Source organism: Hibiscus syriacus, unplaced genomic scaffold, assembly GCF_006381635.1.
Source record: "Hibiscus syriacus cultivar Baekdansim isolate YM2019G1 unplaced genomic scaffold, ASM638163v2 tig00117002_pilon, whole genome shotgun sequence".
NCBI lineage: Eukaryota > Viridiplantae > Streptophyta > Magnoliopsida > Malvales > Malvaceae > Hibiscus > Hibiscus syriacus.
In genome coordinates, this window is record NW_024063518.1 from 259,415 (window position 1) to 272,754 (window position 13,340).

Below are 13,340 nucleotides of genomic sequence, written 5' to 3' on the forward strand. Positions count from 1 at the left end.
TAATGAACGCTCAAATGCTTTGTAGTCATTGATGCTCGAACACGAGAGTTCTAGGGATAACAACATAAAACCACTCTGAATTAAAACATCAGCTTGCAAATTCATTTTACGATCGATTACCTAAATTTTATTTGGAATATATTAATGGTGTAAATTATTTTACTAAATTTATTTTATAAATCTAGGGTAAATACAATATGATATTTATAATAATTTGTTTAAAGACTCTTGGTTTATTGACAATGAACATTCAAACTCAAAACTTTGAGAGATAATAATAGACTCTTTAATCACTAAAATTATCTAGTTTGTGCTAATTTATTAAAGCTTAAAATAAATTGGCGTGATAAAAAGTAATCATACATAGAACAATATAGATTTATTACAAGTCATTGGAAACGATATGATTTTTTTTGGGGGCACTATCACATGTTTTTTAAAGTTTAAATATTTAATTCAACCCGCATATCATGCAGAGTTGTGTTGTCCGTCCATCAACGAAAAACGAAAGAAAGACTAGTCCTTTTTCGAATGTTAAGACGAGCTTGAGGAATCAATGTAAGAGATCCTTCGCCTCTTGTTCGGGAATGTCAAGAATTGGGAGTAGTCCAGTGACGTCGAAGCCTTCTCCAGTACAGAATCCAGGGCCTGCCGAATCGAACATGCTAGAAAACGCCATGCATCGGCATCGGCGTCACCATGGTTGTCGACGACATGTGCAGCACTGCTGTAGCCGGCTGTGAAAACAAAATCAGTCTTCAATCGACTTCCTAATGTCGATATTTCTGATTTGAGAATCTTAAATGAAAAGGGAAGTGCATCGAGGGCTTGACGTAGGTCAGTCAGAAGTTGAGGTCTATAATCACAACAGATGGATGCTTTAAATGAAACCATCCCATCGGCTTCGTCGATACTACATGGTTCAACGCTTACCTCGTCATTGTCCATCGGAACAAGTAGACCTTTGCTGGCTTCAGTTGCATTCTTCCTCATTTCTTTCAATTGCATAATCACTTCACCAAGTAATGTCGCTTTATCCATCTACAAATCAGCAATCGAAACATTGCTATCAGCTCAAACAATGACCAGGAAGTACCCTTTGATTTCTCCAGTTAATTACTGAAATAAATTCGGGAAAATAAAGAGCAGCCAAAATACACATCTAATATAGATGTCAAATCCTTGCTTACGCTCAAACCATAATATAATCTAATGCGCATGTCACATACAGTATATTCTAACAAATAAATATGCAGCAGCTGATATTGAATAACTAAACCTCATGTCATAACATAGCAGAACAGTTGTCATATTCCCCACCTACCAATTATTATGATCGTCATCACTTTTGAACATATATATTTATACTGTCCAGCCGACAAACTCAATGCTTTGACAGAAAAAATAATATTGTATAAAGCTTGTGTTAACAGATTATCAGTCCATCTTATCTACATTGTCACTTCATTTTCCAATGTTCTTTCTGGAAGCAAGCTTTCAACCATAAATAAAACTTAAAGCTGAACCATCCCCAGTTGACTCTAGCATTCTGAAATTTTAGAATTGATCTTCCAAATGCGAGAAAATAAGATATTATGCAGTAAGACAGAGAGAGATTAAAATACTCGGTTTCATTATCTCACGATTTCATTATTCATTATTCATCAAAGTCAACATAAGCAACAGCTGTAGGTTCTCAAAATGTTGCAGTTTCAGGAAAATTGATAATCAAAACAAGATCCCTCTGTTCCCAAGGAATTTTTTATGAACAGAATTGTATTTGTTGTTTGACAATCATAAATCCGAATTTAACATAAAATTGTACTAATAGTTCTCAATCACTTGGTACCTTTTGGGTGCAGGGCAAGAGGGTGCGGAGTGTATCGAGATGAGCATTGATTCTTTCTCTTCTCCTCCTCTCTGCCTCGCTATGACTCTTCAAAGCTGCTTTAATATTCTCTTCTGACACCGTTTTCTTCCTTACTTTAACCGGCGCTTTCGCCAGTTCTCCTTTCTCACTATACAAAACCAAGGACTGTGACAGCGACAAAGACCCACCACTAGAACTTCCATTGCATGGTCCCAAATCAGGCGAAAATGGATCAAAGATACCAGAGTAACAATTCTCAGATGAAAAGTTGTTGTTGAAAGAGTAAGAAGCCATAAAAAAGCAAGAAAAGAAAATAATTTTCTTCTTATTTTTTGTTGCCTAAATCAATTTACGAGCCAGAAGTGAGAGAGCGTAGACCAGGTGGACGTGTGGTGGGAGCGAACCAGAAGGAGAGCTGTTGCAGAGGGAAGTTCTGTTGGTTAACGACTTTCTTCTTGTTGGCGTTGATCAGTGCTATGTCTGATATGATTATAGCTTCCATTACGCAAGAGGACAATCCTAGGGAGATAGTTTATGCTGATGAAATGACTAACAAGAAAACATCCACATTTTCTTCTTGGTCGTCTTGAATTCCAGCATTTCTTCGGGATATGTGCGATTCATTTCGAGAGTTGTCAGACGTTTGAACGTTCAAAAATTAACAAAACCGAAAGGAAAAACAAAGGCTCTTAAGGGATTTTTGGGATTTCGGTGAATATTGAAAAGCAAAGGGAGGTTACAAATCCAAGTAACAGAGAATCGGGTTTCAATAACAGATCAAGAGAGAAAATCTATTGGTTTGAGTTATGAAAGTAGAAAACAGAATAAGATTTCTTCAGCGCCTAAATGGGATTATATAAAGAGGATGGGGAGAGTTGGAAGGTCATTGGCTTAAACCAGCTCTAATTAATCTAGGGTATCTTGTTAATTGCCTAATATATTCATATTTATTGTATAGTCACACTTTAAATATTGTCCACATAAAACTATGTTAACGTATTTTTCTTTCTTTGGTGTTCATCGTCAAAAATGGCAGGCTAATTGTAGAAAGCAAGTTGAGATGAAAAGTGGTTCAACTTTGAATTTGGTTAATAGTATTTTAGCTCCTTTACTTGAATATTTTTACATTTAGTTTTGTACTAAAATTGAATTGATTTAAAAATGTATGTAGTTTTTAAATTAAAAAAAGTTAATTTATATGTATAATTATTACTTTTAAAAAAAATTATTTATCTTTTTTTTTTTAAAATGTCACTTTATAACACTGCGATATGACTCGTGCATCGACTAATCTAAATAAATATTAATTTTAACTATCAATGTTGACAAATAGATGAGTTTATAAAATTTTAAAATATAAAATCTTAATTGGATGAGAAAAAATTCAAAATAGTTTGACATTTTAAAAAAAGTTTAATGATTTTCACCACTCTTAAACTAATTAAATATAAGGTTAAAGTACGCAAATGGTCCCATAATTATATTATAATATTTTGTTGAGTCCTTCGACTAATAACAGTTATAAAATGATCTCCCGACAATAGTATGTTACAAAATGATCACTCAACTATTCATATGTATCAAACTCGTCGTTTTCCATTAAAAAAATTGATGATAGCTTGAGCTGGACCTTAACTTACTAACTGGAATATGATAAAATCTAATATTAGAATCTCAAACAACTATCATATCTCAGTCAGCATATTAATATTTAGCTCAGACGACTGTCATTTTGTTAACAAAAAGGGTGAGTTTGGAACATATGAATAGTTGAATGACCATTTTGTAACTTTTAATAGTCGAATGACTCAACAAAGCAACGCCCTATAGTTAGGAGATCATTTTATAACTTTTAATAATCGGATGACTCAACAAAGCAACGCTCTATAGTCTAGAGAACATTTTATAACTTTTAATATTCAGAAGAATCAACAAAACAACATTCTATAATTGGACGAACATTTATGTACTTTACCCTAAATATAAAAGACATATGGTAACATTATTATAATTTTTTAAATTTGGATCATATGAAAGTTAGTAATTAAATTATATATGTTGAGATGAATTAATTTTTTGTAAGGGATTAACGAAAATTAATTAACAAATTATTAAAATATTATAATTTAATCATATTTATAATCATTTTATATTTTTTATAGTTTAATAATCAAAGTTTTAATTTATTATTGAGATCTTTGATATAATTTATCTTTATGAATAACATGATTTTGTTCTGCTTTCACACGAACTAAATGACATCAATAGTTAAAATGATGATTGTTATCTCTAGAAGTGATAGGTTCAAACATTAGTAAGTGATACATTATATTTATCTATTTGAACGTTTATTTTTAAATAATCAATAATGTTTAAAATAGATATCATCATTTATAATACCATAAATTGAAACAATACACTAGCAAAAGAATCTCGAATCTTCTCATCTAACGCCTAATCATTAAAATAATATAGGACAGACCAAAATTATTTATTATATTGATATTATTATAAATAATATTATAATATGAGTAAACACATTTGGTTAGTTAATCAAGTTATTCGTTCTTTTTTTTTCTTGTATTTTTTAAGTCATGAATTTTATATTTATTAAAAGTCTTCCCTTTTCTTTTTATAGAATCCTCTCTCCCCTCTCTAAATATGATTAAATTTAGAATTTTGTAAAAAAATATAATATAATAAAATCACGGTTTACAATTATACTATTCTGAATTTCACTTTTTATGTTTTTTAATTATCATTTTTAAGATACAATGGACGAAAATGAAAGGTTTTCAAAATAATTCATTCTATATCATTTAGTTAGGCCATTTAATTTTGTTTCTGAATAGATATGGGTGCAAAAATTTATACCAGTGCTAACTTAAGAATTATATTATAAATTTAAGAATTATACAATTATAAGATTTTATACGATACAAATGATAGATTATTAATAAAATAAAATAAAATCTATATAGTTTTAAAATTTTCAGATCACATCCATCAATATCTCTGGGTCCATTCCAATATACAAATGATACTAATTTATTATATTTGTTAGAGTAGATAGAAAGGATGAGGTGGTGCACCGTGCATGATAGTTGGCCCAAAACCAAAATCGATGGATTTGCTACCGAATTGTGTGCATCATGTAAATCGCGAGAAGAATAAAATTGTGAATTTTCTAACATGGATGACTCATGGTGGAACAGATCCTTCTCCATCCCCCTCCGGTTGAGGCTACTGCAAGTGCTTAAGGCATTTAGTGTACTGCGACCAAATAATTACGGAAAAGAATTTCAATACTTCTTACAACCTATATTAATTTCACAACTGGAGTTCAATATCATTTTCAAGGCAGCTGCTTCTTTTTTTTCACAAATGGAATTTTAATATTATTATTTGTCTTTTTTCACAAGTTCCTTGCATCATGCAAATGAACGCTTCTTTGAACCTAAAACAAAGGGAAATAGAGGTCAACTGCGAACAATGTGCATATTTCTCCTTAACAAGAGAGCTAAATCATGCAGTGGTTGATAGAAAGCAACTGGAATCCATTTGGGGGGGGGGGGAATAATTAAAGACGAAAATATTATCCCCACTACTACACTTATCTATTTAAATAAGGCAAGTGGTGCAAAACTTTTGGCTCTTATGAACAAAAAGTAGTAGTTGACATTGATTAAGCATTAAAACCAAATAGATGGGATCTCTATTAAAACAGCAAAAGCAAAACAATACTTTGCTTCCAAATGCCTTTCGCTTATTGGAAGTCTTAGGTTCTTAGAGGTCAACAACTTTTAATTTTGTTATTTATCATTTTCAAAGCAGCAGCTTCGTTTTTCCACAAATGAAGTTTTAATACAATTACTTGTCATTTTCAAAGCAGCTGCTTCTTTTTTCCACAAGTTTCTTACGTAATGCAAGCGAACAAAACGAACCCTTGTTCAAACATAATACAAAGGGAGATAAAGGTTGTAAAAATAAAGAAAGAAAGACGAAAATATTAACCCCAGAACTCCATTTACCTCTTAAAATAAGTCAAAGAGTACAAAACTTAACGGCTCTTCATATAATCAATTAGATGAGCTCTCAATTTGAATATAAAACTATAAACGAGTGGAGAATTATTATAATACTGGTTAACAGAATTGACGAAGAAAATGATTTCTATAAAAAAATGATTTAGGAGTCGTCTTTTGGCAATGCCATTAGTAAAGGGTAACCTAACGACCAATGGTTGCAGAGGCAGTATGCGTTTTTTCTTGTGGAAACATGAAGCAGCCATTCGGAGCATCCAAAAGAAACCTCCATCTCCGTCCAAATCCGTTTGTGAAGAAAGTTTCTAAATACTCATCATTTACATAACTCTTGATTTAGGACAGACCTTGGTAATGGGAAACAACAGCAATGCAAGTGGAGCTTGATTGAGGAAAATAATATGATTTTTAAGGATAGATCTTAAATGACAGGAAGAAAAGAAATTAAATTATTATTTTTAATATATATATATATATATATATATTAATCTTGGAGTGCCAGCCTTTATTAATCAAAACAAAAGAGTTTAGAACTATCCCTCAAGCGGAGTGTGGGACAGCTGGAACCAAACAAACTGAAACAATAACGTGGACATTAAGGTATTTGTCCTGAAAAGTCACTTTTGAACAATATATTTTTCGATCAGGCACCCGTCAGACTATATTTTTCGATCTAACACACATTCCAGTATAACGCGCCTCAGGGTGCGCTTTACCATACGTGGCGTAAAGCGCGCCTCCTGGGCCGCACTATACCTGATTTGTAATAAATCCGAGTGTTAGTTTTGTAAATATTTTTAAACTGATGCCTAATATATAATTAATTTCTGTTATGATAATATTTATGTAAAAATACCAATTTCAAAACAAATCAATCTTTAGACAAACAATTCTGCAAGGAATCTTTGATGCCCCCACACGTTTTTACTGTCTTTCTTTTGTCTCTTCCGCTGCCAGATTTAAATTACATTTATTATACTCTGACAAATTCAATTACAATGTATTACCCCACAATTTATTATTCGATTTTAATTATCCTTTTTGTTTAGCTTTAATTTTTTTATTTAGAAATATATTAATATTATTACAGAAAAGTTAACTTGTTATTTTCACATAATAATTATAGAAAAGTTATACAATTTAATTAAATAAAAATAATTAAATTTATATTTTATATATAATATATGAATTAATAACACAATTTGACAACCTTAAAACGTTGCTATTATCCTTTGCATTATTTGGAGAATTCAGCTGAGTCATTGTTTTTATTTATTTGTGGTTGACACTGCCACTGCCAATGCAGGGAGTCAGAGTTACCTTGCAAGCTGTGCTTTTTAATTTAATACTAATCACTTTTGTTTTGCCCTTTTTGTTTGATTGACTGTTGCAAACAAATCAGACTTAAAAATTATTATTTCTTTATTTAAAATATTCTTTATAATATTAATTATAAAAAATATAAAATAAATAAAAATGCAATAAAAAAGAATTAAAAATGAATAAAATTCAATAAAAATATAATGTAAAGCTAAAAAATATCACCTCTTTATTTAAAATATTATTTATATAATATTAATTTTAAAAAATATAAAATAAATATTAAATTTTAATTTTATTAAAAATGAATAAACATTATAAATATTATTAATACATATATTCTTTTGCATGAATGTTATAAAAAAATGAGTTTATACGAGGGAGAAAATAATGAGACAAAACAGTTTTTGTGAAGATTGAGCAGAAAAGATCAACTCTTTGATCGAATGTTTATTCGTGGTACAATTGAGTTGATATTTAGACAGCAGTTAGACAATTTTGAGTTATTAACTTTGTATGATCGAATTTTCATTCGATCCCTGTAACTTTCCACACCTACGACTGTTTAACAATCATAAACTTGACTTTAGGTCTTGAAAATACAATATTTTAAAATTAATTGTTTAAAAATATAAAAAATACTAAAATAAACTTTTAATTACACTTGAAAGATCAAATGAATTATTATTCATTAATTATTATTTTTTTTAACAACAGTTAATAATGTTTATTCATTTTTAATAAAATTAAAATTTAATATTTATTTATTTTTAAAAAAGTGAATAATAATTTTTTTAATATTTTAAAAAAATTAATTTTAAAAGTTAATAAATATTATTAAATATTAAAAAAATTATTATTAAAAGAAAGACAGTAAAAACGTGTGGGGGCCATCAAAGATTACTTGCAGAATTGTTTGTCTAAAGTTACATATTGGTTTATTTTGAAGTTGACATTTTTATACAAATATCATCATAATAAAAATTAATTACATATTAGACATCATTTTAAAAATATTTATAAAACTAACACTCTGGTTTATTACAAATCAGGGGCGCGCTTTACGCCACGTATGGGGTGCGCTATACTACAATGAGTGTTAGATCGAAAAATATAACAGGTACCTGATCGAGAAATATATTATTTAACGGTGATTTTTCGAAAAAAATATCGGACATTAAAAGAAGTTTGAAAAATAAATGAAAAGACTAGAAAGGTTAAGGGTAACCTATGCCAGTAGTACCTTTGTTTTAGTATTATCGATTCGGGTCACTTATTTTTTAATTAAATGCACTCGGTCTTTTATATTATCACGTGTTGCAATTGTATCACGTGTCTCAAATTCCCATTATCACTTCTTCTTCTTCTTTCCATTAACCACCTAATGGCTTAATCTGTTTCTTTGACAGAATTTACATTTTTAATCTATGTTTTCCTTAAAAGCTCAAACCCACTAACTTGCTCCAATGCCGCCTGCCCACTTGCATTGTAAATGAATTTCAACACCGGTAGTTTCTTGCTGCTGTTTCCGAGTCTCGCCATGCTCGTTTCGTTTCTCTGCTTATTCTTGTTCTTGGTCCCAACTCTACTGGTTCAGTCTTCCGATACTAATGCATCTTCAATGAGCGCTGCCGCTAGAGCACTCGATGCTTTTCTCCAAGACTATGCTTATAGGGCCTTTGTACGGCCTAAAACGGGAGTGCTCTACGAAGGCGTTGCTCCTTCTAATTTAACCGGAGTTCAGACTGCAGGAATGAGGCTGAGAAGTGGTAGCTTGTGGACCAGAGGGGTGGAGATGTACAAAGAGTTCAAGATCCTCGTTGGTGTGGTGGAGCAACCTTATGTCGAACGCCTGGTTTTGGTTTACCAAAACTTGGGTAATTGGTTTTTATGGTATTATCCGCTTCAAAACTACACTTACCTCGCTCCCGTTCTGGGTCTTCTTGCTTCCAACGCTTCTGATTTGTCAGCTAAAAATTTGCCAGAATTGGATTTAAGAGAAGAAGAAAAAGAAGAAGAGTTGACCTAGAGAAGAAGAAGAGGAGAAAGAAGAGTAGTTTACGTGGATTTTTTTTAACAAATTTTGATTGCACTTAAATACTTAAGTTAAAGGTTAACGAGAGTTAACTTGAACCAAACGGTCGGAGATCAAACGTATTTAATTTAGAGATCAAACGTATTTAATTAAAAAATCGATAATCAAAATCGATGAGATTGAAAATAAAAAGAACTACTAGCCTAGTTTACCCAAAAGTTAAACCAAGTAAAACAAAGCTTGAGAACTGACTGCTGGCCTTCTCTCTTCTGCTTGAACTGAAGAAACTTTACTCGACCGAAGCTTGAAGATTTAAACAAAACTCAAGATTGGGCCTTCCGCATCACTAATCTGAGCCATCATAAACTAATCTGAGTCTTCAGTATCTCGGATAACAACCCCTGATCAGGCTACTTTTCTATCCTGCAAAAATGGGGCATCAAAATTTGCTTTTACGGAAGAGCGCAGTGGTGGCCGCCAGTGAACAATCGGGGGTTTCTGGTTTCCATGGAGATGAACGTTTGCTTCTGCGTAGTCGTTGTACTGTGTACGCACCAAGGTAATCACTTCCTCTTTTCTGGTCATTTGCCCTTGATGACAAAACTTGTTTCGACAAAACCACAATGCCCAAATAGTTACTAAAATATCTGAATGTTGTGTTCTGTTGCTGCTGTTGAAAATCCACGATAACCATTCAGCGAAACTTACATTATCTATATGATGGGGCCAACGATATCCCATCTCACGCCAAACTTGTTTCGAAAGAGCACAATCTCTAATCATATGCACATTACTTTCAATACTCGTTGGGCATTGCAGACAAAAAGGACTATTTGTGATATGTTTTTGATAGAGATTCTGAAAAGTTGGAACAAAATTAAAGAAAACCTTCTAAACCTGCAACTTGATTTTTCTCAGACGATTACTCTCCCAAATGTTTTGATGGCGTGGCTCTCTCAGTAGGGGAAACGTTCCCATCCTCCAGCAATAATCTATAGGCACTTCGCACACTGAATAATCCGTTTTTTTCCCACTCCATACCCGACAATCTTCTTGATTGTATTGAGATAATGGAATCCCAACGATCATGTCCATAAAAATTCGGAAAGTACGTGGAGTGCAAAGGGTTTATTGGAGAAGTGTGTGGTTGATATAAGAAAAATGATTTAAGTGAGATGACTAGAAGTTAACTACTCACATGAAAATCTTTAATTTGAATATAAAATATTTATAAAAATGCATTACTTAACATATGCCAGATAATCTGTAAGGTGCTAGGTGCATAGTAAACGTTCTTCGCTGGTAAAAAAATGTAAACCATTACTAGCTTTATTATATCATCAAAGTTTGTATTTATTTCTTTTGCATAGCGGCAAATCACAGCCTTGGAAAAAAGTGCATGATTGCACACTTCGAAACATTGGTTAATTTCCCCTCAATATTCGGACAACCCTCCATATACGCACCGTGTGAATCCGAGGAGCTTCTTCTGTTGATTCTTCACGATTTGAGCAGCATTTAGAACAGCAAAACACAATAATCCCAAAGAACACAATCTAAACGACGACAGTTGCAGCTAGTGTCACAGCCTTTTTGCTTTTTGGGTACTTCATATTCTTATTCCCATCAATCCTGCCCGAACATTAACCAGGAACAATGGTAAGTTTCAACACTTGGAAAACATTGAACACAAAAGTAATGCTTGAAGATGAGCTTGCCAGTTGCCCTGCCCTGCTTACTTGAATTCGAGTTGCTTGTTATCTGTTATTGTTCTAGGAACATAGCCAGAAAAATCATTATCTCGGAGATCACTGTGAATATGTATATGGAAAGAAAGAAAGATGATTTAGTTTGCAGTTTTTTTATTCGAGTCGGATTTGAGCATGCGACTGATAGTTTACGTATTTTAGGCGGTGTTCCAAGAAAATCTGGAATGGCCCCATGAAGTCTGTTGTTATGCAGATCTCTAATTCAAGAAGAGAAAAACAGCAATTATTAAAAAGCTTAAAAACAAACAAGCAGTGGATGGCAATATTTTTAATTTAATGGTGTTATGTTGAAAAGTTAAATAACTCACATTACTTCAAGGGCATCCATTTGGCTGAAATCTGGGAGATAACCTTGCAGACTGTATCCAGAAAGATATATGCTACACGAGAAAACGTTTTTTTGCTTAACACTATTTGATGACGTTAAAGTTGATTTACGGATGTCAACGATGTAAGATAAGTTTGTTCCAAGAAAGTGTAGAATTTCGGGTTTTGGCACAAGGAACTTTCTTGCTAGGCAAGAAACATTAAGAGAAAATAAAACTGTGTCAAGATTTGTGTATACATTGCAGTTACTCTTGAAGGTTGATAATCAGGGCTGCAGTTTAGCCACTGCCAGATGGTGTCATCCGGTAAACATGGTTCCCCGTTCCATCCATTCAGCTGTTTGAAGGTCTCCACAAATTCTCCCAATCCCTCCACTTCTTAACAAACATTTCCTTCAAGTTAAACCCGAAAAAATACATACTACATTGACTTGGGAGTAAAAAAATTAGGGTGAAATGAGCCTTACAGTCATTTTGTGATGTAGTTGCAGTGACAAGAGGTTCACTAACAGTGTAAACTTCTATGGCACTTATTATCGGTGATAGTGTGGAATTGCTGGTTGGTTCTAGCTGAACATTCAAAGTGCAAACAGACAGGGTGTTTGCCCCAATGCTGACACAGTTATGGTATTCTGGTCTGGTAGTGTTAACGTAATTTTTGTTCACGAGTACACTGAAGGATCTAGTATCACTAGTTTGCAGGAATGGCTCAGTGAAGCACATTTCCACATGGTCTAGGTGGCTTACATTGCCAAAACCAAAACTCAAGTCAATAGGATCTGATGAATTTTGAGCCTCAACTGCTGTGCTTATTGCAGAATCGGGAGGGTCATTAACAGATGTAACATCGATGGAAGTGAAATTTGTAGTTACCGGCTCTAGGCCAGGTGGAATCCGAGGCTCCCATATGCTGTTGTATGGATCATCAGGGTACCTGATATATGTATGGTATACATTATGCATGTCATTGTTTCAAGGTCTATAGTTGTAGTATATGAAATTGGGTTATCTTCTTACCCAAGAATCCTATCTTTGGCTCCATAATCATAGCGATAACTATTGAACCATGCCATATCCCTTCTCATCTGGGGTTACATACCATCAGGCAGTGGAATAGATTCTATAAAAATCAAGAAAGCAATGTGTAGACACCTATTTTCTTAAAAGATAGAACTAGTAAGAGTTCATCTCCTAGGAAGACTCTTCCACCACCATATCTTTTAAAGCAACAACCACACCAACAAACGTGCAACAACCGAGCAAGGAGTCTAGTTGCATTAGGATTCTATTGTTAATAGGATTATAAAAATAGTTAGTTTTTTTCACTATAAATACATGTAATCCTCCCCATTGGTAGGACAAGATTGACATACAAAATACAGAGGAAAGCACGGAAAATACAAAGGCAAAGCTATTATAAACGATTCAAAAAGGAAATTAAAGGTAGCATCTTTTTTACTTTTGGTTCGGTCTCTTACATTTACGTTTTAATCATGGTTTTCAAAACCGGACCGGTTAGCGAACCGGCCATGCTACCGATTCATTGGTTCAACCGGTCAAACCGGTCCGACCGGTCGGAAGAACCGGACGACGTCATAATTATTTAAAAAATTAAATAAAAATACCAAAAATATTTAATAAAAAATGATTTTTTATATCACAAGTCATATTCAAAGCAAGTCATAACATATATAAGTTAAAAACCATAAAATCAAGTGAAACAAAATAATTCAAATTAACTACAACATAATAATTAAGGTAAAACATATTAAATAATAAATATAATTATATAACTATAATTAAAAAATAAATTTGGGGCTATAAAAATCATAACAAAATAATATTGTTTGGTTTAATTTTTTTAAAAACAATCTCACATGGCTAAGAAACATAGAAGAGCATCCCAAAAGTCTAAAGAGAAAATATAAGAACAAAACAATCACACATGGCTAAGAAACATAGAAGAGTATCCCAACT

General features: G+C 32.5%; 2 protein-coding genes across 2 annotated transcripts; both read right to left on the reverse strand.

Annotated features, from left to right (window-relative positions):
• Nucleotides 1–337: 337 nt before the first annotated feature.
• Nucleotides 338–2,755, reverse strand: LOC120194827 (transcription factor bHLH106-like). The gene is made up of 2 exons (XM_039197012.1): nucleotides 1,850–2,755; nucleotides 338–1,041 (listed from the first exon to the last, which is right to left on the reverse strand). The coding sequence occupies exons 1-2, from the start codon at nucleotides 2,162–2,164 to the stop codon at nucleotides 535–537; spliced, it is 822 nt and encodes a 273-aa protein (XP_039052943.1). The 5' UTR covers nucleotides 2,165–2,755; the 3' UTR covers nucleotides 338–534.
• An 8,795-nt stretch (nucleotides 2,756–11,550) lies between these two features.
• LOC120194842 (putative leucine-rich repeat receptor-like serine/threonine-protein kinase At2g19230) lies at nucleotides 11,551–12,484 on the reverse strand. The gene is made up of 3 exons (XM_039197024.1): nucleotides 12,381–12,484; nucleotides 11,831–12,297; nucleotides 11,551–11,738 (listed from the first exon to the last, which is right to left on the reverse strand). The coding sequence occupies exons 1-3, from the start codon at nucleotides 12,446–12,448 to the stop codon at nucleotides 11,551–11,553; spliced, it is 723 nt and encodes a 240-aa protein (XP_039052955.1). The 5' UTR covers nucleotides 12,449–12,484.
• Between the last annotated feature and the right edge of the window lie 856 nt (nucleotides 12,485–13,340).

Excerpts from the sequence above, each read along its gene's own strand:
- LOC120194827 (XM_039197012.1), bottom strand. The coding sequence starts at position 2,164 with ATGGCTTCTTACTCTTTCAACAACAACTTTTCATCTGAGAATTGTTAC. Across the intron at positions 1,042-1,849 it reads TCTTGCCCTGCACCCAAAAG|ATGGATAAAGCGACATTACT; the intron begins GTACCAAGTGAT and ends GCTGATTTGTAG.
- LOC120194842 (XM_039197024.1), bottom strand. The coding sequence starts at position 12,448 with ATGAGAAGGGATATGGCATGGTTCAATAGTTATCGCTATGATTATGGA. Across the intron at positions 12,298-12,380 it reads GCCAAAGATAGGATTCTTGG|GTACCCTGATGATCCATACA; the intron begins GTAAGAAGATAA and ends TACATATATCAG. Across the intron at positions 11,739-11,830 it reads AACTACATCACAAAATGACT|TGGAGGGATTGGGAGAATTT; the intron begins GTAAGGCTCATT and ends TTTGTTAAGAAG.